This window comes from Eptatretus burgeri, chromosome 1 (assembly GCF_056783735.1).
Source record: "Eptatretus burgeri isolate ZD-2024b chromosome 1, Ebu_testis_v1, whole genome shotgun sequence".
Classification (NCBI taxonomy): domain Eukaryota; kingdom Metazoa; phylum Chordata; class Myxini; order Myxiniformes; family Myxinidae; genus Eptatretus; species Eptatretus burgeri.
Genome location: NC_140961.1, coordinates 79,930,439 through 79,958,343, shown reverse-complemented (window position 1 = coordinate 79,958,343; position 27,905 = coordinate 79,930,439). Strand labels below are relative to the sequence as shown.

The window sequence follows — 27,905 nt, the reverse complement described above, 5'->3', positions numbered from 1 at the left end:
CTCTGAGATAAAATCTTATAGTTTGACTCTCACCAAATTGGATAACATCATTGAATGTCCTATGAGTTCGCCTTCACTGTAATATGAGGATGTGTGATTGAGATTTTCTATTTCACAATTCAATTAATATAAATGACTGTCCCTGGGGTTAAATGGCCTCCAAAAATTGACTTTTATCGAAGTGGATAATATCACTGAATGGCCCTCTATATTCATCTTGTTACAATGCATGGATTGTCAATGGATGCTGTCAGTATTTTTTCCTGCTGACAATGGATTTGAGCTCGTTTTCCCCGAAGACATATGGATGGGTGGAAGATTTAGACTGCTTGGAAGCCAACAGCACTGCCCGCAGTTCTAGTTACCCCGTGCACGCGAAGCAAAAAGTGGGGTTAAGCAATCGGTTCATGTCTGTCCGTTCATCCATCCACAAATGGCAGTTTATCATCATGGAAGAACTCGTTTAAATTAAATGTTATATTTTGAACACAAATTAGAACATGAATAGGAAGACAAGTTTGCCATTTTACAGTACTTTGGCTCTGAATTTTTCCAGATCGCCCATGCGCAGAGAGGGCGAAGATGATATTTTTACTCTGCCTGCCTGACAGTTAAGCAAAATTGAAAATCATTCCAAACAGGAAACTTATCATTTTAATTATGTCAAAAGGAAACATATAACAGGCATGAATAACTAATATAATGTGTTAGATAAGGTGGTGGTCACGACATTGCGTCAACGGCGGTAAAATTGCAGTAAATTCGGAAATTTACTTTTTCATCCGACCTTTACAATCTGTATTTTATTTGAACTTAATTATACACTTGAACATTGTAGAACACAAATCGCCTTGCTACCGCTTCAAAAACCTCATGTTTCGCAGTACTTGGATATGTTAATTAATGTAGTGTATAACTTTTATAAGACCCCTTCAATCGCACTAAACTTCCAGAATTTTTTAAGGATCTTTAAAATTGTTACTTTATTTCAATTGATGCATAAACTTAAATACTGCATGGGGTAATGTGTTCTATGAATTCCAGTTACCATCACCGAAGGAGAGGGTATTGCATTTGGGTCCGTTTGTTTTACAAGGAATTTAGGCAAATGAGGAGGCCATTCGGCCCATCATGCCTCCACCACACCAATACCAGGTTTAATCAATCCGATGATACCCCTTCCCTTCATGTGCAGCCTTTTGGCTGCTACACTGGTACTCATTTTGCCGACCTCGGAAGGATGACAGGCTGAGTCAACCCCACCTGGTATTAATTCAACAGCCAAGCAGTATTTGAACTCAGGACCCTCGGATCCCAAGCCCACCACTCTCACCATTAAGTCAACACCAGGTCTGGAACTATGAACCAAAATAGCAGAAAGTTCCTTGACTTTGCAAGAAGTCATGGACTTAGGGTGGCTGGTTCATGGTTTCAGCACCCACAGGCTCATCGCTGGATTTAGTATTCCAGCGCTGGTGGTGTGGCAAACGAAATTGACCATATGCTCGTTGATGGTCACTGGAGTATGATCGAGAACTGCAGAAACTTTGGACCTCTGTGTATTGGAAAACGGAAAAAACTTTGGACCAATGTATCTCTGAAACCGCACCAAGAAAAAAATTGAAACTTAGCACACTTCAAGTACTCCTCATAGGAAAGGAGTGGGATTTCTGAGACATCATAGGAGACTTTGTTATGACTTCATAAGTGCATATGTAGAATGCTACATCTGATCAGTATGAAAGTTTTTGAGGGTCATCTCAGGATAAAATGGTCCACAGACAAAAAAAATTGATGATGTCATTGGTCATGTGATTTGGCAGCCAGATTGTTGTTTTTTAATCGAGGCAAAACTTTACAGAAATGACCGCCAAACCATGAGGAACAAAAGGTTCACATAGTTTGGCAGCCATAGTGGATTTACCCTAAAATCTATAAAAACTCTTTTACTCCAGAACAGCTGGACAGATCGACGGGAAACTTCACACAAATGTTCCACAAACCTTGGATATACCAAGGTATTCCCGAATAATTTATGATCACTGGCAGCCTGGCAGCCATATTAGATGGAGCAAAAATGTTGAAAAAATTATTTCTCTTGATCCGCTTAATCAATCGACGTAAAACTTCACAATTATGATATAGTAGTGATGTGTAATGTATGTTTTACATTTTAATCTGATTGGACGCATGGTCTGACAGCCAGAAAAATTATTTTTTTTGATCTGGGTTCTTTTTTTTTTTGAGTAATGCTCACTTGGCTGTGCCTGGGTGGGTTTGAGGGTAGAGGAGTAGCATCTGAAACCCAAATCCGATCCAGGTTCATCCTGATGACTTTGTTTTTGCTTTTTGCTTATTTGGGTTCCCCTTCTGATTACTGTAATGCAGGACTGTCCCTATTTGGTGTTCCTTTTGATTTTAATTGAATTTATTGTAATCCCATTCAAAATTCAATTTAATAATAATAAATATCATTGGTCAGGGTCAGTTGTAGGATCAAAACGGGGTTGCATCAAAACGGGACGCCTTGGTACCCGGTCATCACTGCCAGCAGTTTTAAAGTGGCACTTCTAATTATGTCTCTTATTAATTACTTAACACACAATTGTAGAAACACCACACAAAACAAGTCCTGGTGAGGGTCTGCAATCTCTGATTGCTCTTTTTCTTGTTAAAATTGTAAAACGTATTGTCATTATGATGGTGCATTGTAATGACATTCAAATACATCATGATGTGTTTGAGGATCATCAGAAATTAATTACTGTCCATGGATGCTGCAGGATTGCTTGCGAAACTTTTGACTTGCTCTGATAATAACTTTGTGATCTTCATTTTGTTGGTATAGGAATAAAGGGAACTTTTAAAAATATTTTTGTTTTATTCCTGGCCAAAGCAGTTGCCTTACCATAAAAATTGGTATTTTGTGATAGGGGTGCATGTTTACTGCAAATAAATGTGATGTGGGATTTTGGGTATCATTTTCAGTAACTTGGTATTTTAAGTATCAAAATGTATTTCATCCCCCCTCCCACCCCAAACTCCCCACCAACCTCCCCTCCACAACCCCCCACCAACCTCTCCTCTACCCCACTCCACACACCTTCCCAAATTACTGACGGAGCATTAGACTACATCCTGACTTTTCCGGTCCCTTCCCCTTCACTTTTCATTTCCTGGATTCATGCCTGCAATCTGACATTGAGGCGTTACCGCCAAATATACATGAAGCAAGGGGATTACTGATTAAAAAGGGGTAAAATTCATCAACTTGACTTTACATCCAAATTTTCGAAAATAAAAAGTGAAGGCTAACCTTGAACCACTATTATATATTGATTTGAGATTTAGATGAGTTGTTCAAAATATTGTCCAATGTAAAGTTACATCTCAATTGTCTCATGTGTGTTTCATCTCACTCTTACACTTTGTACTGTAAGAAATTCTAATATTTCTACAATTCCACAATTTCTCAATTGTCTCACTCATGCATTTTCTACTTTCTCCATTCGTGTTCATTGTAACAACATTTGAACAATGCATTTCTTGTTTGTATTCTTAAGTCCAAGATGTAATCTCAACTTAATTATTTTTTTCAACTTGTAAGTGAAATCACTTCCATTCTGAACATTCCTAGCAGTTTTTAGAATTGTCACTCTCTGCAACCGATCATGTCAACCCCATGCTTAATGAAGAAATATCACATCCTATCCAACCATGTTTGTCGGCTCTCTGTCTACCCATCCAATCATAATCGTTGTAAACTTTGCTTCTTGGCTCTACGATGAGCCTCAGATAATAATAAAAAAAAGTGAAAACCTTTCTTTTACCACCCTTAACTCCCCAATATTAGAGGAAGTGCATACTCAGGAAGCCACAGTGACAGATCAAACCACCTCATACCAACCCCCATTAAAGAACCCTTTGAAGCATCATGAGACGGATGGCTGGAAGAGAATGGCCATCATATCCATGTCACTTTGCATCATTCTTCTGTTTATCTTGGCAGCACTGGTGAGATATGGCATTTTTTTTATTTCCCCTCCCATCAGACTTGCAAAGTTGTTATATGAAGGAAATTGGATACAGCAATTGGCCATTTCTGCTTGTATTGTATCTACAGCCTTTTAGTTTATCCATTATTTTAAATTATACCTTCATTTCTGATTGTCACCTGGTGCACTTCCAGCAGGGGGCACTGCATTTGCTGCATACAACTCTTCTGAGTTGTTAAGCCGGTTGTGTAATCGTCTGATAGGATATTTGGGGAGATAAAGGCAAGCCACTCGAACAGTGCTATTGTGAATCCCTAAAAGTCATGATTTTGACCTCATCCTTTCTCCCTGTTTATAATCTATGAGCCAAGCAGATTCAGGTTGAACAGCTGCATTTTATGTTTAAAAAAAAAAACTGCACCTTTGCTTTGTTGAACCCATTCTGGAATCAAAAAAGCTGGAGGAAGCAATGTAGGCTTATGACTAGACAAGGATGGATAAAACATGGGAGAGACAAAACCAAAGTCAAAAAAAGAGGAGTCGGGAAGATAAAAGAAGCAACTTTTTGGGAGCTAATTACACACATAACTTATCAATGGAAACTTTTGTTTCTATCCTGGATAAGGCATCGTGTAACTTCCTGTCTGGCACTATAGCTCAGGAGACGCCAGCAGCACATTGCGATGGTATGGCACGTCGGGTCAGAATTAGTAACAGGAGCTGGGCCTGATCTGACGCCATGTGTGGCCTTTGTGTGCGGGTGACCCTCAAAATAGGGCTTTCCAAATGATGAAGGGCCAGACTGGGCGCCCAGGGGCCACAGGGTACAATTTAGCAATTGGTCGCCTTTCACCACAACTCAGTGGCCTCCTCAAACCAGCCAAGTCAAAACATCACATCAGCAGTCACCTGACTATATCCATAGATTAACTGGCAAAGTTGAGGCTATGCTTTTCGCAGGTTAACAGCACGTGTGTAGCAGATGGGGGTCATGCTAAATAATTCCAGTTTGAAAGCTCAGAAACCTGGAATCGCTAATTGAGACATGTGTGTCTGCTTCTGGAGAGTAAATGCAATCTTTCTTCTGAAGTGTGGAAATTATATTTAATCGTTTGACAATCATATGGCAAGTAATTCTTGCATTAAAAAGCCAGTCCTGGACACAAGGAAGTTTCTGATGATGATAATACTATTTTTAAGCAACAATGATCATGTCCTGTATGATTGAAGTCGCAGTTTATAAGTATCTGAAGTCTTTGCTGACATGGCCAACACGAGATTCATTATAAGCCATAACATGAAACGAATTACATAATTCACACTGAACTAATGAACAGTTTGGTGCATGAATTTTAGATCTGCATATGCCTGTCTTTTTTATATTTTCAGCTTCTGTACTACAGACAACTGACACAACGAGAAGGATACACCGGTCCGAGAAGAAATGAAATAGCGTAGGACTGGTTCCTGGAGCAAATTTTTAACGAGAACTTTGTGAAAGAGCTGGACCCACTCAACTGGATCAATCCCAGCCAGGCATGATCTGCACCACATGGCAGCGCAACGTGGCTCGCCAAGATTGCCTTTGGGCTTGATGTAAATTGAATGAAGCTACTGGAGTAGATACTTTACAGTGGAATAGTAAAGTCTCTGGAACCAAGGTGTGGACAAAATGACTGCAAGCAACTATGTTTACTGTGCCAATAATAGGTTTTATAATGCTTGCAGCTGACCTGAAATGCTGCTGTGATTGACCACCTTGCCTGGCCGGAGAAAGATGATTTAGAAAGTTGAGATGGACCTGTAAGTGAAGACATTGTGTGGACTCTAAAAGTGCAAAAATACTGAACATGTTGCACCATCCCGGGCCCAACACCATACAAGGCAAACGTTTGTATTCGGCTGCTGGGTGATGAAACCGGCTCTGTGCTTGAGAAAGATGTGGCTTCGTGGTACTGTGGTTTCCTTCCAAAGATGCTATATTTTAATATTTTGCGAATGCAGTGGTTTGACCGACTCCTCTGCTCGTTACTTTTATGTTTTCAGGAACTTATATGAAATTACAAAGGTCAGAGGCATGCAACACCTGAGATTTAATCCAAAGACCCTTTTAAATGCTGCTACCATGGCTGCCTATTGTGCCACTCAATGCATGGATCACAAAGAACTCATTTGGTGAGGCTCTCATGAGCTTTACCTGCAACGACTGGTGGATGGATGGACATTATTTTTTGTTTTTTGAAGGGGGTTTGTTGGCGGAAGGGGGGAGGGTGGGGGGTATTTATGGGCTATTGCTGCAGTGTGCAAAAGTGATAACTGTGCATTTTAAGGTATTTGCTTACCCGGACATCTTTTTGGGAAGCTTGACATGAATTTGTCTCATCTTATGACAATGTTAAAACAGTCTCCACGAGAAGTAATTTTAAACTATGATATGTTTCAAAGAATACTATGATCATCTCCGTTTCTTATTCAGGATTATATATATATATATATATATATATATATATATATATATATATATATATATATATATATATATATATATATATATATATATATATATATATATATATATATATATATATATAGTGTGTGTGTGTGTGTGTCACGTTATTTTCGTAATAAAACCAAACAGCAATGCCTGGCCGATGTTTCATCAAATCTATTTCTATGCATACACTGACCGAAGTGTTGTACAATGCATGCCTCTTGAAGTTGCCCGCACACATTGACATATTTTACAAATACTTTTGCCCTTTGAACTCTCAGACAGCTGAGTTCCACCCCATTGTACCATTATTCATTGGCTCATGGTGTTTATATGCCTGGTGTTGGCTTAATGGCTTGAGTGGTGGGCTTGTGATCCATCGGGTCCTGAGTTCGAATCCTCCTGGCTGTTGAATTAATACCAGGTGGGGTTGAATCTGTCAGTCATCCTTCTGAGGTCGGCAAAATGAGTGCCAGCATTCTGGTATCCTGTGTCGGAGTGGCGACCCATCCAGGATTGTTCCCAATAGCCAAGGAGACTGCTTAGGCACCACCAACGCTCTGCACAGAGTATGGTCCCAATGGATGGATGGATGGTGTTTATGACATTTATCAATTTGCCAAAGACACAGACATATCGTGGTGGAATAAAGCACGGCTGATTATTCATTGATACGACATATGGGAGGGCCATCTATGTGGGATGGCATACACTGGCCAACTTTGTCCGACTCGATTCAAAATTCCTACTTCTGCTTCTTATCGTTCTTCGTCGTCTTTTGAACCAGTACTTGGCTGAAGGTAACATCGTTTGCTGGAGGTTTGGTTGTGCCGCTGATGCAATACTACCTTGTAGGTTAGAGCAGGAATTTGAAATTAGGTCAGGGTGCTGGCAATAGCTTGCCGACGACAAAAATGCCTTTCATCTTACTATAATTTGAGAAGTGTCTGTTTGTTTGTTGTGTTTGTTTCTTTGACTTATTTTCACTCCTGAATCAAAGAAACTGCTGGATGGAATGAGTCAAAAACTGGTGGTTGCATTTGGGGTGTAGGTGGGAAGATTTTAGGCAGTAAAAAAATAATTCATAGTCTTGGGGATTCAAAGTGGGGGAGCAACCCAATTCTCTCTACGTGAATGTGCATTGTTTAGCCTCACTCAAGGTGGGTATGGGTGTTACAATTGTCATACTAAAATAGCCAATTCTGGGGGAATTAACCAGTCAGTAATTCTTGCGAGAAATAAGCCGTCGAGTATGGATGGGTTCTTTGCAAGTACAAAACAATTAGTAAAAGTTGGGTAATGTCCATCTTTAATTTGCTAAAGATGTGTTGCTTTCTGTTTCTGTTGTGAGCCTGTTTCTCTTGATCAGTGTGTGGTTGAATTGCTACATTCACTTGTGGACAAGGATCCTAAGAGTAGGCATTTGTGCCACTGCCACAGCCAAATTCTATATTCCGTGTTGGTTTAGCATCGGATTGGCCAGCTGGCCTGGTTTTATTATCCTTGCTCGAGAAACGGCATGTTGGTGCCATGGGACTATAGAGTAAGCCTCTAATGGGAATTTTCATTGGATTCCAAAACTTTTACATGGTTTGCAATAAGCCTTTTTTAGTGTATGAAAAATTACTTGTTCAATTAAAATGCAGAATATCAAAACTTTTTAAAATGCAAACTTTTTCAGGATTCAATTACACCTTCAGAAGCAAAGGGTAAGTGGGGATTTGTTATGTTGAATGATTTTCGGAAGTGTTAAACGTCATGCCTTGCAAATGTCAGGCAAGACAAGGGTATCGAATCATAAAGCCTGTACGAGTGGACACCATAATGATTTTGACCCTGTCATTCCTACGCCTCCTCCACTATAATTACATCGACATCAAGCTCTCTGAAGCCTAAATGGCTCCCGTGTGTTCTGAGCACATAATGGATGTTCGCACATCACCTTTAAGACACATTTGTTGTCTCAAAAGAGCCAAGAACATGTACCTCACATCTCATTTAAAGCACGTCAATGTTAATTTAGCACAGTCTACTTTAAAGATTGCTTTGAATAGATTAAATCTTCTCTGATTCTGGTGGTAGAGATCTTTCATTTCTCCAACTTAACTCCCTGCAGGTGGTATTGCTTTTATACTTGCTTACGAATTCCCTGTTGAAAGAAAAAAGAAATTGGTGACCCTTTCACATGAGAAACTCAGTAGTGCTGCTTCCAGCTTCCTCTGACTTTGTGTGAAAAATCATTTCCCTCTTATTGGCTGCTCTTAGAGCACCCTTATTCTGGACATTTCCATCTGTCTGTCTGTCCGCGAAACTTGGGTCAAGCCTAGGGGCTAAACCACTCAACCGATTCCAATGAAATTTGGAAGGTAGGACCAATATTTCTGGGAATCGTGTGCTTTCGAATATGGGACCCGGGCCCTAGCAACGGCATAGCAACGGTCCATTAAAGTGGTCAAAAAAATCGAAAAAAATAATTTAAAAAATGAATCGAAAAATCGAAGCTTAGAGTTCTGCGTGCAATCTATCGAGCTCCCTTCCTGCCAATTTACAGCCCGAACAAAAAATATTTGTAGGAGGAGATAGGTTTTGGGCGAGTACATGTCGAACATTTCAGAAACGGTTAATTGCGAATATCTCCAAGAGAAAGAGTCTGATTTTGATGAAACTTGGGTGAAATGTGTACAATGTGGCTAGCATGTACACAAAAATGAATGGTTGCTATGCAAACCTCTGTTGCTTAGCAACAGCTAAAATACTTTATCGTACATCGTACACTTATTGTGGACTGTACAAAAAAAAATCAATACCTCCAAAACTGGACCTCCGAGGGGCCTGTTTTTTTTTTGTGCCCAAGGAGAATGTCTTACAGCATCATATAAAAAAATAAAATCTTTAGCGAATAGATAAATGGAATTACCAGGGCTGCCATTTGTTAGAGTCTCTTTGGAAACATGCCTGAAATTTCACAAGGCGGGTTTCTGGGTGCAAACTAAGAGGGCTGTGATAATCATATTTATTGTGCTAAATTGATTGATAGCATGTACATGAATATCGGCGAGTCGCCTCGGCCAGCTTTCCATCTAGAGCGAGCACCCATGTCGCCTACTGGCTTGCTCTTCTTATTCTTATTCTTCTTCAGTCGGCTCCAACGGATCTTCGTCAAACTTTCAGAGGTTAATCAGTGAGCGCTAGGGAGTGTTTTAGGCCAAAAATTTTTTTTTTTTGAAAAAACAAGTTCGTTTTTGGGGGATATTTTGTTGAATTGCTCAATAGTACTGAAACCTTTTTGATTAATGCTAATTATATTCAAGTACACATATGTATAAATAACTACAAAATAATTCCCAGATATTTAAATACTGGACAAATCGCTTCCAGAAGCACTCAAAGTTAATGGTACATATTCTTCTTCCTGAATGGCACCGTATTTATAGATCAGGGGGAAAATTAACCCAGAAACATCAACGGCATATTCGCGAGCATCCATTCGATGAATAACATCCAATTCCACTTCGAAACTAACAATTTTAAAATGCCTCCAACAATTTACAAGGTGAACACAAGGTACCACTAACCCCTCTGCAAAACCTGATAAATGAATATAATGAACACATAGGAGCTATAAATGTAAACTATGAACACACAAAACATTTAATGTCATAAAAAGCAAAGTACTAACATGAACACAAATATATGTATATGTGTGTATATGGGTGTGTGTCTGTGTATTATGTATATATATATATATATATATATATATATATATATATATATATATATATATATATATATACATATGTGTGTATATTATATGTGTGTGTGTGTATTATAAAGATATATATATATATATATATATATATATATATATATATATATATATATATATATATATATATATATATATATTGTTACGAATTTCGGTCCGCCAAGCGTGCAATCGGTCACGCAACTCAAATCGCGACTGCGTCGTCCACTGGAATGGACAATTCAGTCGTGACCCTCCGTGGAACTACTGCCAGGAGCGAGTCACTGGTGGATCTTTCAAACACACCACAATCGTGCCAATCGGCCACCTGCGCAGGATAGGGTTGTTCGCCAAACTTGACCTACCTAAGTACCTGCGCGGGTAGTTAACCAGGCGATCGTACCTCGCCGCTGGCCGGCCAAGGACACGAACCACTTCAGCGGTCCGTTCCGTGCTTCAGTGATAACCGAGCGGTATTATCGCTGGCCCTGACGGACGTGATTATTTACCGGGTGCTTACACCCTTCTGCCAATTTCTTCCATGATGCAAGATGGATCTTTCAAACAAAGGAAAGGATGCAACGAAACAGGGAACAGTTCGACAAGCACATTTATTATGCACTCAGACAAGGCAAGCAAATATTCAGAGCCACACAGTAAGAATGCAATTTACACGCAAGAGTTACAAGCAAATAAAGCAATGTTTATTTACATGCACTTAAACAGTTTCTACTTTACAAGACACGGCGCCACAACACGCATTCAAAGAAAACACAAGAAAAGACCCCCTCATAGACAAGGGAGTCAGACTGGGCCCGTGGGCCAAATGCGCGTGGAACCTGGTAGAGTGGCCAGGTCAACGAGACCGAAGGGTCCCACCCGCACCCTCGTGGCGCGATTGCGGGCAAGTGGCGATGTCAGCGTAGCTGCGCCTGGCTTCATGCCCCTGGCGTGGTCGGCGAGCGCTCTCCGGCGCTCCCCATCTGCCTTTCTCGTCGGCTTCGAGCTCCATCCCCCGACTCGACTGCCCCGCCGATACTGCTGACTTGACTGCCCCGCCGACACTGCTGCTGCCACTCCACTGCTCTCACTTGGTTCTTGACTTTTCTGCCGACGTACTGCACCGCGAGCTGCGTTGTGCTCGCACTTATATAGCCCGGGGGAGGGGCGTCTATGTAAATTTCTGGATCACAGCGGGTTCGGAGGTGGGACTATGCCACCCGATGCTGTCATTGGATGGATGAAAAGGGGGCGTGAAGCATTCCTGATCCGCTTTTTGAGGCGAAAGGAACGCATTCACAGCCCATGGCACGACTTGTGGTAGAAAGGCAGAGGTGGTGGGAGTTTGGTTGTTGGCGGGTGTCGTTTGGGAATGGCAGTGAAGCGATGTTTGCGGGGTGGAGTTGTGGAGGTAACGAGGCGAAGGTGGTGGTTTTTGAGTTGTAGTTGTTTGGGAATGATGTTGGTGGTGGCAATTTGGTTGTTGGGGGATGATTGGTCCAAAATAACAATAGAGAAAAGAAAAAGGGCTAACTCAAAGGATCACAGCCCTGGGAACACGGAAATTCCCTCTAAACAACGGTGGGGAAATCTAACTACACAATTACTTAGCGTCATAACTGATCTTAGGACCCTTTATGGTGTATAGCTAATTTCCACAGCCGCAACACTACCCCCTCCCCTTTTTACAGACTCGTCCCGAGTTGTCAAATTCTCGTGTACCATCATGTGTAAGTTTTCCCCAAGTACAATTTATCTTCGGATCCCTGAGTGCGACATTCATGGTATTCATGTGCCCAAAATAAATAACCTACGGGCTGAGTAACTAACGAAACAAACCCACTCATACGGATGACTTAAATAAATTGCCGGCGCAAAGACTCACATGCCGGGGGCGCAAAACACATTTACAATGCACAACTGAACAACTTAACCTCATAATTTACACTATTCCGTGGCCCAGGATCGATGGACTCTGCAGAGAGAAAAAGTGAGCAGGGAGCCAGGCTGCTCGCAAGCAGTCTCTGGCTCATGCAATGCAGGTGACAGGGAACGTGGCCGGCTGCTCACACGCAGTCCAGGACCTCCCCCTTCTTAAAATGAATGCAGTGAACAAATGGTGCATGGGCTGCCAGTGCAGTCCCGTGTTGCAGCTGCCTACACGGCAGTCCCTGAAATTTGCGCGAAGATCCTGGCGCACATGGTAATGAACAGGAGGGGCGGGGGGGGAATGCAAAACAGAACGGGGGCTGGTGGACATGGGCAGTAGGCATGGCATGGCAAAGGTGAACAGGCAAGGCATGGCATGACAAGGCCGCTGTAGCAAACACAGCCGGCAGATGAAATGACCGGCACAGGCCTTGCAGCAAAAACAGCCGTCAGACGATCCGACCGGCACAGGCCTTGCAGTAACAGCCAGCCGATGGAGTGGCTGGCACAGGCCTTGTAGTAACACAGCCAGCAAATGAAATTGGCCGGCCCCTTGCCTTGAAATGGAGGTTGGTGGAGGGAGTGCGGTGGTGCTGGCCACTCGGAAGGCAGGCTCGGACCTACCTACTGTCTCCCTCCCAATCTATCGCCTTTGCCTGTCTCGGTCCATACCCACCCCCTTAATTTGTCAAAACCCAATTTATCCCTAAGTTAATTTTGTTTTTATTTTTATTTTTTACTTCCCCTCTATAAATCGTCCACCTTGCATACCACATTCATCGCACCTTGCATACCACATTCACTTCATTCACTCAGACCCGCTGGCCTCACTCACTCAACCTGTTTCCATACAATTCTTGTACACTCGTCATCGCTGAATTCTGCCATTCTGCCATTCTGCTCACTACATCCCCTAACTACCTCGTGCTCCCACGTCGTCCAATTAAACTACAGCATGTTCCATTTAACCTACGTAGCTAAGCTACGTCCCCTCTACACATCCACAGTCTGTCATTGTTCTCAAATCCTCAAAAATCATTTCCCCTCCTAAATCTCCACTACAGTCCCTCAAACTAATCCATTCCACGGGCCTCATGAGGACTTACCCCTGCCCCATGAAGCCGGTCTCGCTAAGCTAACCCTTCCCCCTAACTAGTTGCGTCCTGTGCCCTGGTCAAGGGGATCTTCCACCCCTTGCCCAGGGAATCCTGTTTCACCGAAGCGAGGCTTGCTTTTTTTTATTATTCTCGCAGCACCAGCGTGGCAACTCGCAACCTGTGCACCAGCGCGGCAATTTACAGCCGCGCACCTTTGGCGTGACGTCATGGCAGCTGTTCGCGTACCTCGTCCCTCTTGGATGGTACCATCGGCAGGGGTTCAATCCCCCCCTGCCGGATGCCAACCACACGTGCAGCCATGACGTCACCCTTCGCATTACAAAAGCAAACCTCGCATTTTGAGGGGTTCCCCACGCGAACACATGTGCTCTGCCCAGCCGTGACCTGCGTCGTGCGCTCTGCGAACAGAACACACTGCGCAGGCCACATGGAGCTTCACACACACGCCCGCCTGGAGAACCCATCCGTTCCAAATTCGTATCCAGCCTATACTACCTTTTGTCCGTCTCGGGAGCGGCAACATCTACCACGGGCGTTCCTGGACCAGGCTTCACTCCCGCAGGCGTGCACGCGGCGGTCTCGTGTGGAGCACGGCACGAACCTCATGCTCGCCGCTGGGTAAACCCGGCGCGGTCCCCAATACATCTACGGCTGCTACTCGGCCTTTGTCTCTCTGTCGCCGTCGTCACCTCCATTGCACCCACGCACTCCTGCGTGTTACGACGCTCACACACCACGCCATTACTCTCACACCAGGAGACGCGGCTGCGTGCTCCCGCGTGCCCACCGTCATCTCCCTTACATACAGCGACCTCACACGCTCTGTTCCTCTCACACTCGGCCGTTCACTCACGCATGCCATTTCCCTTGCACACGTGGTTCCACTCAAACACGGCCTTCCACTCGCACAGGGGGTTTCACTCAGACACGGGGCATCTGTCACACACACACACCCCTTCACTCATGCACGGCATGCTGGGAGGCACGCACTCCGGCACACTCGCAACCACACCATTCACGACGGGGTTTCACTCCCTCTCGGGGTCTCATTCATACACGGGGTCTTTGTCACTCACCCCGTCGCTCTCACACACGCCCTTGCAGCCGCGCTATGCATGCATTGCAGCACGCATTTTGCCACACTTTTAAACACACACCAGGACCACACTGGGGATTCGTGCCACCCCAAGGGTTTCCGGGGCCTCCATACCCCCCAAGCTCCTCGTGCACCCCTCCGCAGCACTTGTCCCCCAAACTCCGCTTGGCACGACCGAACCCACCTGGTCGTGGTCAGCTTCAAGGGAGCATAGCGTCTCCCTCCATTCCTGAAGGAGGCTATCCGGCTGCTTGCACCGGGTCACGACACAGTCCGCCAGCTTGCCCCCATTACGCCTTGCTAACTCCATGTGTGTGTGCTCGTCTTTCACCCCGTCTTTATCGTGTAATCTCTCCTCTATTTTTTCTATCTCCCGAGTCTCTATAGATTTTATTTCTTTTATCTCTTCGTGTTTATTAGTTTCTTCCTGGATCTTCGTCTCTGTTTCCTCCTTCCTTCTATTTAATTCAGTCTCAAATCGGTCCATCTCCCGTGTCTCTGGCAATAGTTCGACCTCCTTCGTTGTCTCTGTGACTTCCCTCGTCTCCATTTTCAGGGTTTGCCCTAATCGTTGTTTCATCCGACGAGTGATGTTAATCAAGTCCCACACCACTAACGTTCCTCCCTGTGGTGATGTCACACATCCCACACCATTGCGCTGTTCCATTTCCTGGCTCCTTTTGAGTCGTTCATCCTCTCAGAGATTTTTGAGTTGTTCGTTCTCTTTCCATCTCTGTGGACTCAAATTTTGCTCTCCCCTCGAGCTGGTTAATTTCAAACTCGTATAGTTTTTGTTTTCTCTCCCACTGTTCCTCATGCTTTTCAGCCTCCAATCTCATCGTTTCTTTCAATTGGCTCATTTCCTTCTTGTGTTTCATTCGCTGTTCTTTGTCTATCTCCTCCCACTCCAGCCTCGCCTTTTCTTTCAATTGGTCAACCTCAAATTCATGTTCTTTTTGTTTTCTATCCCACTGTCTTTCCTGTTCCTCATTCTGCAATCTCGTTATTTCCTTCAATTGACTGATTTCTTTCTACTGTCTCATTCCTTGTTCTTTGTGTTCTTTATTCCACTGTCTTTCTTGTTCCTCATTCTGCAATCTCGTGGTTTCCTTCAGTTGGCCGATTTCCTTCTCCTGTCTCATTCTTTGTTCTTTCAGTACTCTTTCTTGCTCCTCATTCTTTAATCTGGCCTTCGCTTCCAGCTGTTCGATCTGCGCAGTGTGGTTCCTTAATGTTTCATTCTCTGCTGTCGTTCTTTCTTCCCTCGACATCCTCAGCTCGTTTTGTAGTTCCGTCTCTTTGTTTTGGTATTTCTGTAACTCCGAAGCTTTCTTTTCTAATTCCTTTCTCATCTCCGCACACTCCAACCTTGCTTTGGCTTCCAACTGTTTCATCTGTACAGTGTGTTTCCTCAACGTTTCATTTTCCGTTCTCTTCCTTTCCTCTTCTAACTTTTCCAGCTCGTTTTGTAATTTTCTCTCCTTGGTTTTGTGTTCCAGTATCTCATAACTTTTTTCCCATTTTTCCTCTCTCTCTTTCCATGCCTCTTTCTTGATTTCATCCCTTTTCTTGCTCATCTCATCCCTTTTCTTGCTCATCTCCGCATACTTCAACCTTGCTTCTTCCCTTTTTTGTTCCTGATATTCCTGTTCTCTTTTAACCTTCTCCTTTAGTTGCTTTACTTCCAAATTGTGTTTCCGTTTTTGCTCTTCTAACTTTTTTTTTCCATTCTTCCTCCAAGCTGTTCCTATCCTGGGAGTTACCAATCTGCTCCTCCTTTCTTTTCTTCAGTTCGCTCTCCGCTCGTTCCTGCGCATCGGCCATTTGTTGTGACTCCGTATGCACGTAATCCTCATGAACCCTGTCTACGCGCTGCCGTGACTCGTCCAACTTAAAGGCAAACAAATGCAGTTGTACCATACAGTCATCACCATTGGTCCACCGCTCCTCGGCCTTCCACACTTGTGTCTCAAGCATGCCAATGCATGTGCCGGCCTCCTGCCACGCCTGCCATGCCCCCGTGGTTTGAAGCGGTGACTGGGAGCTCACGCTTCGTGCCGTGCCATTCGTTACGCTAATAATAGCCGCCTGCTACGTTCTGCGCTGAGGTGCGATCACGCCGCCATTGTGCGACTCCGTTTGCCGGCAAAGTCAGTGCTCAATAAATGAGGGTGAGCTCCCCCATGGATTAAAATTACAAGTACCGTCCTGGGCCATGGATTCTACATTACGACACATATTCATTTCTACCCGCGGCACCCGCTCGCCTTGAAACGCCATCTTATTTCTCGGAAGAAATTAATTTAGATTGCTCGTAATTTGGGGGGAAAGGGGGGGGGTTGCCTCGCACACCCCTGGTCCGATCCCCATAAATTTAGTTGGAGACCGAGGTGGATTTGAATCCCACACTCCTGTACTCCAGTGTTACGAATTTCGGTCCACCCGGCGTGCGATCGGCCACGTAACTCAAATCGCGACTGTATTGCCCACCGGAACGGACAATTCAGTCGTGACCCTCCGTGGAACTACCGCCAGGAGATAGTCACGGGTGGGTCTTTCGACCACACCACAATCGTGCCAATCGGCAACTCGCACAGGATAGGGTTGTTCGCCAAACTCGACCTACCTAAGTACCTGCGCGGGTAGTTAACCGGGCGATCGTACCTCGCTGCTGGCCGGCCGAGGACACGAACCGCTTAAGCGGTCCGTTCCGTGCTTCAGTGATAACCGAGCGGTGTTATCGCCGGCCCCGAAGGACGTGATTATTTACCGGGTGCTTACACCCTTCTACCAATTCCTTCCGTGATGCAAGATGGAACTTTCAAACAAAAGGAAAGGATGCAACGAAACGGGGAACAGTTCGACAAGCACATTTGTTACGCATTAAGACAAGGCAAGCACGTATTCACAGCCATACAGTAAGAATGCAATTTACAAGCAAGAGTTACAACCGAATAAAGCAATGTTTATTTACATGCACTTAAACAGTTTCCACTTTACAAGACACGGCGCCACAACACGCATTCAAAGAAAACACAAGAAAATACCACTTCATAGACAAGGGAGTCAGACTGGGCCTGTGGGCCTAATGCGCGTGGAACCTGGAGGAGCGGCCAGGTCCACGAGACCGAAGGGTCCTACCCGCGCCCTCGTGGCGCGATGGCGGGCAAGCCGCGATGTCAGCGTAGCTGCGCCTGGCTTCGTGCCCCTGGCGTGGTCGGCGAGCGTTTTCTGGCGCTCCCCGTCTGCCTTTCCCGTCGGCTTCGAGCTCCGTCCCCCGACTCAACTGCCCCGCCGATACTGCTGACTTGACTGCCCCGCCGACACTGCTGCTGCCACTCCACTGCTCCCACTTGGTTCTTGACTTTTCTGCCGACGTACAGCACCACCAGCTGCGTTGTGCTCGCGCTTATATAGCCTGGGGGAGGGGCAATTTCTGGATCACAGCGGGTTCGGAGGCGGGGCTATGCCACCCGATGCTCAGTCATTGGATGGATGAAAAGGGGCTGTGAAGCATTCCTGATCTGCTTTTTGAGGCGAAAGGAATGCATTCACAGCCCATGGCATGACGTGTGGTAGAAAGGCGGAGGTGGTGGGAGTTTGGTTGTTGGCGGGCGTCGTTTGAGAATGGCGGTGAAGCGATGTTTGCGGGGTGGAGTTGTGGGGGTAAAGAGGCGAAGGTGGTGGTGTTTGAGTTGTAGTTGTTTGGGAATGATGTTGGTGATGGCGATTTGGTTGTTGGGGGGATGATTGGTCCAAAATAATGATAGAGAAAAGAAAAAGGGCTAACTCAAAGGATCACAACCCTGTGAACACGGAAATTCCCTCTAAACAACGGTGGGGAAGTCTAATTACACAATTACTTATCGTCATAACTGATCAAAGGACCCTTTATGGTGTATTGCGAATTTCCTCAGCTATATATATATATATATATATATATATATATATATATATATATATATATATATATATATATATATATATATATATATATATATATATATATATATAGTTACGGTGCTGGGTGGTCGACCGGGAACACGACCGCTAGATGGAGCCGCAAGCCGGCTCGACCGTTCGCCCGGAATGTAAAGGTCGTCGCCCCGGATAAGTCCTGAACTGACGGGTCCCCTATCGGACCGATCTTCGCCAATGGATAGGCCACGTGGCATCGGGTCAATTGCCAACTTCAATTTACCTCAGTACCCACATGGTCCAACTACTGGGGAAGTTCACCCTCGGCTGTCCGAATCGAGTCGCTGTCGCCGACTCAGATCCGGTGAAACCGAGCGGAATTACCAAAGTCGGGCCAGACCAAATGAACAAGTTATGAACACTAATCCTCAAACACACGTCATGTCGAGCCAATGAAAGAAACACAGAACGAGCTGTTACATTCAACAATGGGGGTTAGATTAATAATGGGGAACTTGGGAACACGTAAGAGCAGATTTTAATCACTATACGAAATGCAATGCAATTATTTACAGCACACAAAGCACTTAACAGTTCTCTACTTGTTAGACGGGCCCACGGGCCCACGGGCACACGTAGGCGCGCGCGCACACACACACACACACACACACACACACACACACACACACACACACACACACACACACACACAAGAAATGGTGGCTGATGCCTTTAATGCGGACTTCAGCTCGGAGGGACAGATCTGTCTCTACCCCGACACACACCACAGTGTGTTTTGCGGAGTAAAGTGTTTTGTGGTGGCTGAAGCGCAAATCCTGCCACCAACCTCCGAGGGAAGGTAACAGTGGTGTATCTCCCTTCCTCGGGTGTGACGTGAGTGCCGTGTGTGCATGCGGAGGAACCTGAAGCCCAGGGTCTGTCTCGGACCTTTCCACCTCGTGTGGTCTTCAAGCTGTTCGGACCGGGCACCAGCATGAGCAAGCTGGATCCAATCACTGCGATCCTTTCCGAGCTGCGGCGGATCCCCTCGCGCTCCGGACCATGTGCTGGTGAAACGAGGCACCGATCCTTCCCGAAGATGCGTCGCTTCCCCGAAGAACCACCGACCAAGTTGAGGTCAAGGAGTCACACCAAGCCGGGAACCAAGCAGAGACCACGAAGAGCTCCACGAACCAAGAAGAGCCAGCCGAACCAGACCACGAAGCAGAGCAACAGCCACCCGAAGAACAACCCCCGACAGGAACCAACTCGAGCCAAGCAGAGGGTCCCTTTCTTATTCCTCCTCACCCCGCCTCGCTTCGCTTCGGCTTGACTCATGCGCCCTCGTGCGCCCCCCCCCCCCGCAACCGCGGGTGGGGGCTGTTTACCTTGCTGAATCTGGTGACAACCCATCCCAACCGTCATTCCCGTTTACGCTGCTGAGTCAGCTGTTGAATGTTGAATCACAGGACGGGAGGGTTCTTCTTTGTTGTTCTGACCTAACTATTAAAATAAATCACAGCACAATTACATAGATTTACCCATTAAACAATGGAAGGGAGCTATCTATAGAACACGTACTTACCGAGATAACTGAGCTAAAGAACCTGAATGATGAGTGGAGATAATGTTTTCCAGATTCGCAACAATGTGTGTGTGTGTGTGTGTGTGTGTGTGTGTGTGTGTGTGTGTGTGTGTGTGTGTGTGTGTGTGTGTGTGTGTGTGTGTGTGTATATATATATATATATATATATATATATATATATATATATATATATATATATATATATATATATATATATATATATATATATATATATATATATATATATATATATATATATATATATATATATATATATATATATATATATATATATATATATATATATATATATATATATATATATATATATATATATATGTATATATATATATATATATGTATATATATATATATATATATATATATATATATATATATATATATATATATATGTATATATATATATATATATATGTATATATATATATATATATATATATATATATATATATATATATATATATATATATATATATATATATATATATATATGTATATATATATATATATATATATATATATATATATATATATATATATATATGTATATATATATATATATATATATATATATATATATATATATATATATATATATATATATATATGTATATATATATATATATATATATATATATATATATATATATATGTATATATATATATATATATATATATATATATATATATATATATATATATATATATATGTATATATATATATATATATATATATATATATATATATATATATATATATATATATATATATATATATATATATATATATATATATATATATATATATATATATATATATATATATATATATATATATATATATATATATATATATATATATATATATATATATATATATATATATATATATATATATATATATATATATATATATATATATATATATATATATATATATATATATATATATATATATATATATATATATATATATATATATATATATATATATATATATATATATATATATATATATATATATATATATATATATATATATATATATATATATATATATATATATATATATATATATATATATATATATATATATATATATATGTATATATATATATATATATATATATATATATATATATATATATATATATATATATATATATATGTATATATATATATATATATATATATATATATATATATATGTATATATATATATATGTATATGTATATATATATATATATGTATATATATATATATATATATATATATATATATATATATATATATATATATATATATATATATATATATATATATATATATGTATATATATATGTATATATATATATATATATATGTATATATATGTATATATATATATATATATATATATATATATATATATATATATATATATGTATATATATATATATATGTTGTTGTAGTATTCGCGCCTGCCCGGCGTGCGAACGACCGTGTTTCACCAATTGCAGCCGGTTCGTCTACCGAACGGACAATCCAGTCGTGGTTTTCTGCAATGGCGTCAGAAACCAGTCACGGATGGGTTTTCAATCCCACCACAGCCTTGTCCGTACCCTACCCGCGCTACAGGGTCCGATTGCCAAATCTTCGATTTACCTAATTATTCGCGCAGGTAGGTTACCGAGAGGTTGTATCTCAACGGGACCGCTTGGAAACGAGCCGCTTAAGCAGCCCGCTTCCTTTTGGGATAACCGAGCGGGGTAATATCGCGCAGTCCCGTTGGACCCGATCACTTTGCCGGCTATTTAAAAGCCAACTAATATTCCGCAACACAAGATCAATGGGGGCATGGACGCAACGAACAGGTTTACATTTAAACCAGCACATTTATTGACTCTACGTATGCAGGAACAATCATGCAGTCATTCAAAAACACCAACATGCACGTATACAGAACAAGCAATGGATGCGGCACGGCACGTGGGCAAGACAAGGCGCTACAACCGTCTATAAGTAATTATTTATGTACAGTCACTTACACAGTTTTACTTACGGGACTCGGCACCACAACATTCATTCGAAAGAAAAGCAGGAAAAAGACCCCATCAAAGGCAATGGGGTCAGACTGGACCTCTAGGGTCTTTATGGCGTGGGACTTGGCAGACCGAACGAGTCCCACGAGACTGTTGCAGGTTACCTGCACCCTCATGGTGTCTGGCTTGGGCGACCCGCGACGTCCCGTCCCCACAGCAGCTAGCGTAGCCGCGGTCGAGCTCGGGCCTTCCGTGTGGCAGGCGAGCTCTCTCCGGCTCTCTCCACACGAAAGCGCTTGGGCGACCCGCGATGCTCCTTCCCCACGGCAGCTAGCGTAGCCACGGTCGAGCTCGGGCCTTGTCAAGCGGCCGGGTGATTCGGGCCTCAGTCGGCCACTCGTTTGAGAGGAACGGACGGGTCTTTGCTCTCTTAGAGTTGATGCTCTGTAAGAACCCGTCCGTCCCTCAGTGATGCTCGTACTGCGCCGAAGCCCGATCACCTCGGACCGCCTGTCGCTGGCTGGCGAGCTCTCTCCGGCTCTCTCCACACGAACGTGCGGTTTGCACGACACAGCAGGCAAGGCTGCGCCTCCAGCTCGCGTCTCCTTCGCGATGCCCGGACTCTCTACCGACTGCAAGCTCCAAGCTCCCGACTCTGCCACGAGCCCAGACTTCCACGCAGCTCCTTGGCTTCTGGCTTCCTCCCGACTCCCCTACCTCTCCAGACTGACTCAGACCGACCGATCAACTCGACTCGACGCGACCCAACTCGAACGCGAGCTTGGCGCTCTGCTCGTCCTTATATAGGGCTGGTGAGACGCGGTTTGGCCTCCGATCCTCGACCTCTGACCTCTGACCTCTGCGCGGAAAGCGGACGTGCGCGAGATCACCAAGCTTGATCCGACGAGCAAACGTCCCGCGTCGGCCTGCAGCGACGCCGCTCGATGCGGACTCGCCGCGGCTGGCGCAAAGATGGCGTCGTTTCGGAGACGAAGGTGAGGCGATGTTTGTGGTGTGGAGATGTTGACGGTTGCTGGCTGGCGAAGTGGTGAGGAGCAGATGTGGTTGTGGTGGTGGAAGGCGGTTGGTCTGAAGCGGTTGTTGAGAGCGATGTTGGTGGTGGGGGTGGTTGTTGTGAAGCAGTTGTTGAGAAAGATGTTGGTGGTAGACGTGGTTGGTCCAAAATAACGATAGTAAAGAATAACGGCTAACTCAAAGATCACAGCACAGTTAACATGAATAGTTCCCTTTAAACAACGGTGGGGAAATCTATCTGAACACGGACTTATCGGCCTAACTGATCTAGGGAACTTTATGGTGTTCTGTTAATTTCCACAGCCATAACAATGTGTGTGTGTGTGTGTGTGTGTGTGTGTGTGTGTGTGTGTGTGTGTGTGTGTGTGTGTGTGTGTGTGTATAAATATATATATATATATATATATATATATATATATATATATATTGTTACAAATTCTGGCCCACCCCGGCGTGAGATCGGCCACGTAACTCGAATCGCAACCGCGTCGCCCACCAGACGGACAATTCAGTCGTGACCCTCCTGGAACTATCGCCTGGAGCCAGTCACGGATGGGCGTTTAACCTCACCACGATCGTGCCAATTGCCCACCCGCGCAGGATAGGGTTGCTCGCCAAATTCGACCAGCCAAAGTACCTGCGTGAGTGGTCGACCAGGCGATCGTACCTCGCCGCAGGTCAGCCTAGGACACGAACCGCTTAAGCGGTCCGTTCCGTGCTGCAGTGACAACCAAGCGGTGTTATCGCCGACCTCGACGGATCAGATTCTCTTCTTTACCTGGGTGTTCAAAACCCACTACTAATTTATTCCACGATTCAAGATGGCACTTTCAATGGGGAAAGAGACGAAGAACGGGATACATTTCACACAAGGACATTTATTACAAAGCACATATTGCACACACAACGCAAGCAAGGAATCATGCATTATACAAGAAAAGCGTTACCACCGAATACGAGCAATGTACAGTCACTTACACAGGTCTAACTTATCGGGACACGGTGCCACAGCAGTCATACAAAAGCAAAAGAAATGGAAAGAAAAGACCCCCTCACAGACAAGGGGGTCAGGCTGGACCACTTGGGTCTTTATGACACGGGACCTGAGAGACCGAACGGGTCCCGCGAGACTGTAGCAGGTTACCTGCCACCTCGAGGGGCGACGGTCGGCGAGCACTCTCTGGCACTCTCCTCTCATGCGCACCTCGACCCGGGACCACTGCCCGCAACCCTCACGACTTGGCGCCCAGAGGGAGAGACGAACCTTCGACGATCCAGAGCCCGACGAGTCCAAACACGACGTCCCAGGCAGGAGAGAGGAAGAATCCAACGCGATGATCCAGGCAGGAGAGAGGAGAGCTCAAATAAAATGTCCACCAAGAGAGAGCGAGCCCGTGCGCGGTCCGCCCTATATAGCGTGGGGCTCCGCCCCTTCGCTCCTCCCCGTTTTTGGCTCCGCCTCTCCTCTAGCCCTTTCGAGAAACTCCTCGAAAAGGGGCGTTTCCTCCTCACTGCCACTTCACACCCCATATCCACCAACCGCCAGCGAGCTGTCGCAGCCTCTTGCATCAGCCCCGGCGCCGCAAAAAAGGCGGGAAAACTTGTGTGCCGTTGTAGGCCTTTCATGGGGCCTTCGTTTAAAGTCTTCGGACGGTCCAAAATAACGATAGAACAGAAAAACGGCTATCTCAAAGAGTCGCAGCCTGATGAATCACACAAATTCCCTTTAAACAACGGTGGGGAACTATCTGCACATAAACTTAGTGTCATAACTGATCTAAGGACCCTTTATGGTGTATTGCAAATTTCCACAGCCGTAAATATATATATATATATATATATATATATATATATATATATACGTGCATACATACATTGGGAGAATGTGCCATAGCGCGTCGCTGCATCCACTTTCTGCCGGCACTTCAGGGGCCTCCATCTGGTCATACCCCAGGCAGATCCCTGACCGATCCCCAACTCATAAGGTGAAGACAATCCAGGCACTCACCTGAAGGGACCGCCTCATGTTAACCCGCGGTGACCGCCGTCTGGTGGACACCTCAGCACCACCCCGACACACACCACAGTGTGTTTTGCGGAGTAAAGTGTTTTGTCGTGGCTGAAGCGCAAATCCTGCCACCAACCTCCGAGGGAAGGTAACTGTGGTGTATCTCCCTTCCTCGGGTGTGACGTGAGTGCCGTGTGTGCATGCGCAACACATGGGACCAGTAATGGAGCTGAGTGCTGTGAATAAAACCTTCGTGAAGTTGAGTACATTGTGGTCGGTTTGATTGTTTGTACTTCACGACATTACAAGTGGCAATGAAGTAAAGAACTATCCGTGTCTTGATGGCGACTGTCGGCATTCTTCATGAATACTCCAATGAGGAGGATCCGGTGGATTTTGTCCAGAGACTGCACCAGTATTTCGAGGCCAACAATATGGCGGCTGTTGGTTATGCCCTCTGTCAACGTGCTGTGTTGACTGTGTGTGGGCAGAATGTGTACAGACTCATCAAAAACCTCAGTTATGCTCAGTTGACCTTCGGACAAGTTTGTGAGCTCGTCAAGTTTCACTACAAGCTGAAAGTTGGTCGAATCATATCGAGGTATAGTTTTTATACACACACTTGCAAGGAAAATCGGGACATTTCCTGTTTTGTTGCTGATCTGCGCTGTTTAGCATAACCGTGTCAGTTTGGTGCTGTGCTTGATGAGATTCTCCGAGACTTTTTTGTCATTGGGGTAAATCATAATGTCATATTCGAAAAACTTGCTCAAGAAGACGACCTTGACCTAGGGAAAGTGGTGAAGATTGCACAGGTGTGTATGGCAACTGCTGAACACCTGGAGATCTCGTCGAAAAGCCAAAACTCTTCAAATGCAGATACTGTAAATAAGATTGCTCAATCTTTGTACAAAGTTACACCTTAGCCAGTCGTGTATTTGAAACCTGCTTCATCGGTAGCAAGAGGCCCCAATAACTTTTGTTGGCATTATGCAAATCATATGGCTCACCAGCGCCGTTTCAAGTGGTACACATGTAACAGATGTGGCAAGATCAGGCATGTTCAAAAGAGGTGTTCCCAATGCAGCAGTGGTGATAGTAATGGCACCACCTATCATGTATATGATGGCGAGCATGTTGCTGGAGCTGATGAGTTGTCACTGCATGGTGAGGAGTATGAGATGTATACAATCCATGGCAGCACTGCATCGATAACTGTTGATCTTCAACTGAACAGCAAGCGGGTGTCAATGGAAGTGGACACAGGGGCGAATAAGTCAATTATGAGCCAGGAGACATTTGACAAACTGTGGGACTGTGAGGCTGTGAAGCCCAAATTGAATCCAGCGAAGGCCAAACTTCGTACCTACACCAAGGAAATTGTTCCAGTGAATGGCAGCACAGATGTCAGTGTGTCTTATGATGGTATGACGGATGAACTGCCTTACATATGATGGCATTACGAGGTCCATCTAAAAAGTAACGGAACTGAGCCTGCTGTGTGCTCCACTTACACAACTTGAATGAACAGGTTGTGTCACAGTCTTTCCGAACATTCCAGCAATATATATGATTGGTGATGGTTGACTGCGCTCATTGTGTGATTTTTAACAGGTTGTGCTTTACACGTTGTCTAGTCTGAGTTGTCACGCTATGAGTCGTGAGCAGAGAGCTAATCTCTAAGTTTCTTGCCAAGCTTGGCAAAACACCTTCCGAATCCTTCGCAATGCTGCAGCAAGTCTACGGTGAAGAAACGATGTCACTTACACGTGAATTTGAATGGCACAAGAGGTTCAAAGAGGGATGGGAGGAGGTTGAAGATGATCCACGGTCTGGAAGACCTTCAACAAGAAGAACGGCGCACAACATCGAACGTGTGAAGCAGATGGTGCATGCAGATCGTCGACTCACAGTGCGGATGATTGCTGAGGAACTTTACATCAACAAGGACACTGTCTGGAGCATCATCACTGAAAATCTCGAAATGCGCAAGGTGTGCATTCAAATGCATTCTTCCTCCAAGCTGTTCCTATCCTGGGAGTTACCAATCTGCTCCTCCTTTCTTTTCTTCAGTTCGCTCTCCGCTCGTTCCTGCGCATCGGCCATTTGTTGTGACTCCGTATGCACGTAATCCTCATGAACCCTGTCTACGCGCTGCCGTGACTCGTCCAACTTAAAGGCAAACAAATGCAGTTGTACCATACAGTCATCACCATTGGTCCACCGCTCCTCGGCCTTCCACACTTGTGTCTCAAGCATGCCAATGCATGTGCCGGCCTCCTGCCACGCCTGCCATGCCCCCGTGGTTTGAAGCGGTGACTGGGAGCTCACGCTTCGTGCCGTGCCATTCGTTACGCTAATAATAGCCGCCTGCTACGTTCTGCGCTGAGGTGCGATCACGCCGCCATTGTGCGACTCCGTTTACCGGCAAAGTCAGTGCTCAATAAATGAGGGTGAGCTCCCCCATGGATTAAAATTACAAGTACCGTCCTGGGCCATGGATTCTACATTACGACACATATTCATTTCTACCCGCGGCACCCGCTCGCCTTGAAACGCCATCTTATTTCTCGGAAGAAATTAATTTAGATTGCTCGTAATTTGGGGGGAAAGGGGGGGGGTTGCCTCGCACACCCCTGGTCCGATCCCCATAAATTTAGTTGGAGACCGAGGTGGATTTGAATCCCACACTCCTGTACTCCAGTGTTACGAATTTCGGTCCACCCGGCGTGCGATCGGCCACGTAACTCAAATCGCGACTGTATTGCCCACCGGAACGGACAATTCAGTCGTGACCCTCCGTGGAACTACCGCCAGGAGATAGTCACGGGTGGGTCTTTCGACCACACCACAATCGTGCCAATTGGCAACTCGCACAGGATAGGGTTGTTCGCCAAACTCGACCTACCTAAGTACCTGCGCGGGTAGTTAACCGGGCGATC

At 44.5% G+C, this 27,905-nt stretch overlaps 2 protein-coding genes across 9 annotated transcripts in view; one reads left to right on the top strand and one right to left on the bottom strand.

Moving 5' to 3' along the window:
• Positions 1-6,494, top strand: part of LOC147034823 (uncharacterized) — a 54,478-nt gene extending 47,984 nt beyond the window's left edge. For 7 of the 8 annotated variants that reach the window (XM_085890305.1, XM_085890276.1, XM_085890291.1 and 4 more), the window contains exons 7-8: positions 3,854-4,014; positions 5,385-6,494. In XM_085890305.1, the coding sequence (XP_085746431.1) occupies positions 3,854-4,014; positions 5,385-5,453 (230 nt within the window). In that variant the 3' untranslated portion in view covers positions 5,454-6,494. The remainder of the gene's footprint in view (positions 1-3,853; positions 4,015-5,384) is intronic. The other variant, XM_085890312.1, reaches the window with a different exon arrangement.
• The window catches only part of LOC147034822 (uncharacterized), a 497,607-nt gene that overhangs the window by 450,608 nt on the left and 19,094 nt on the right, over positions 1-27,905 (bottom strand). The gene's annotated exons all lie outside the window — the stretch shown is intronic.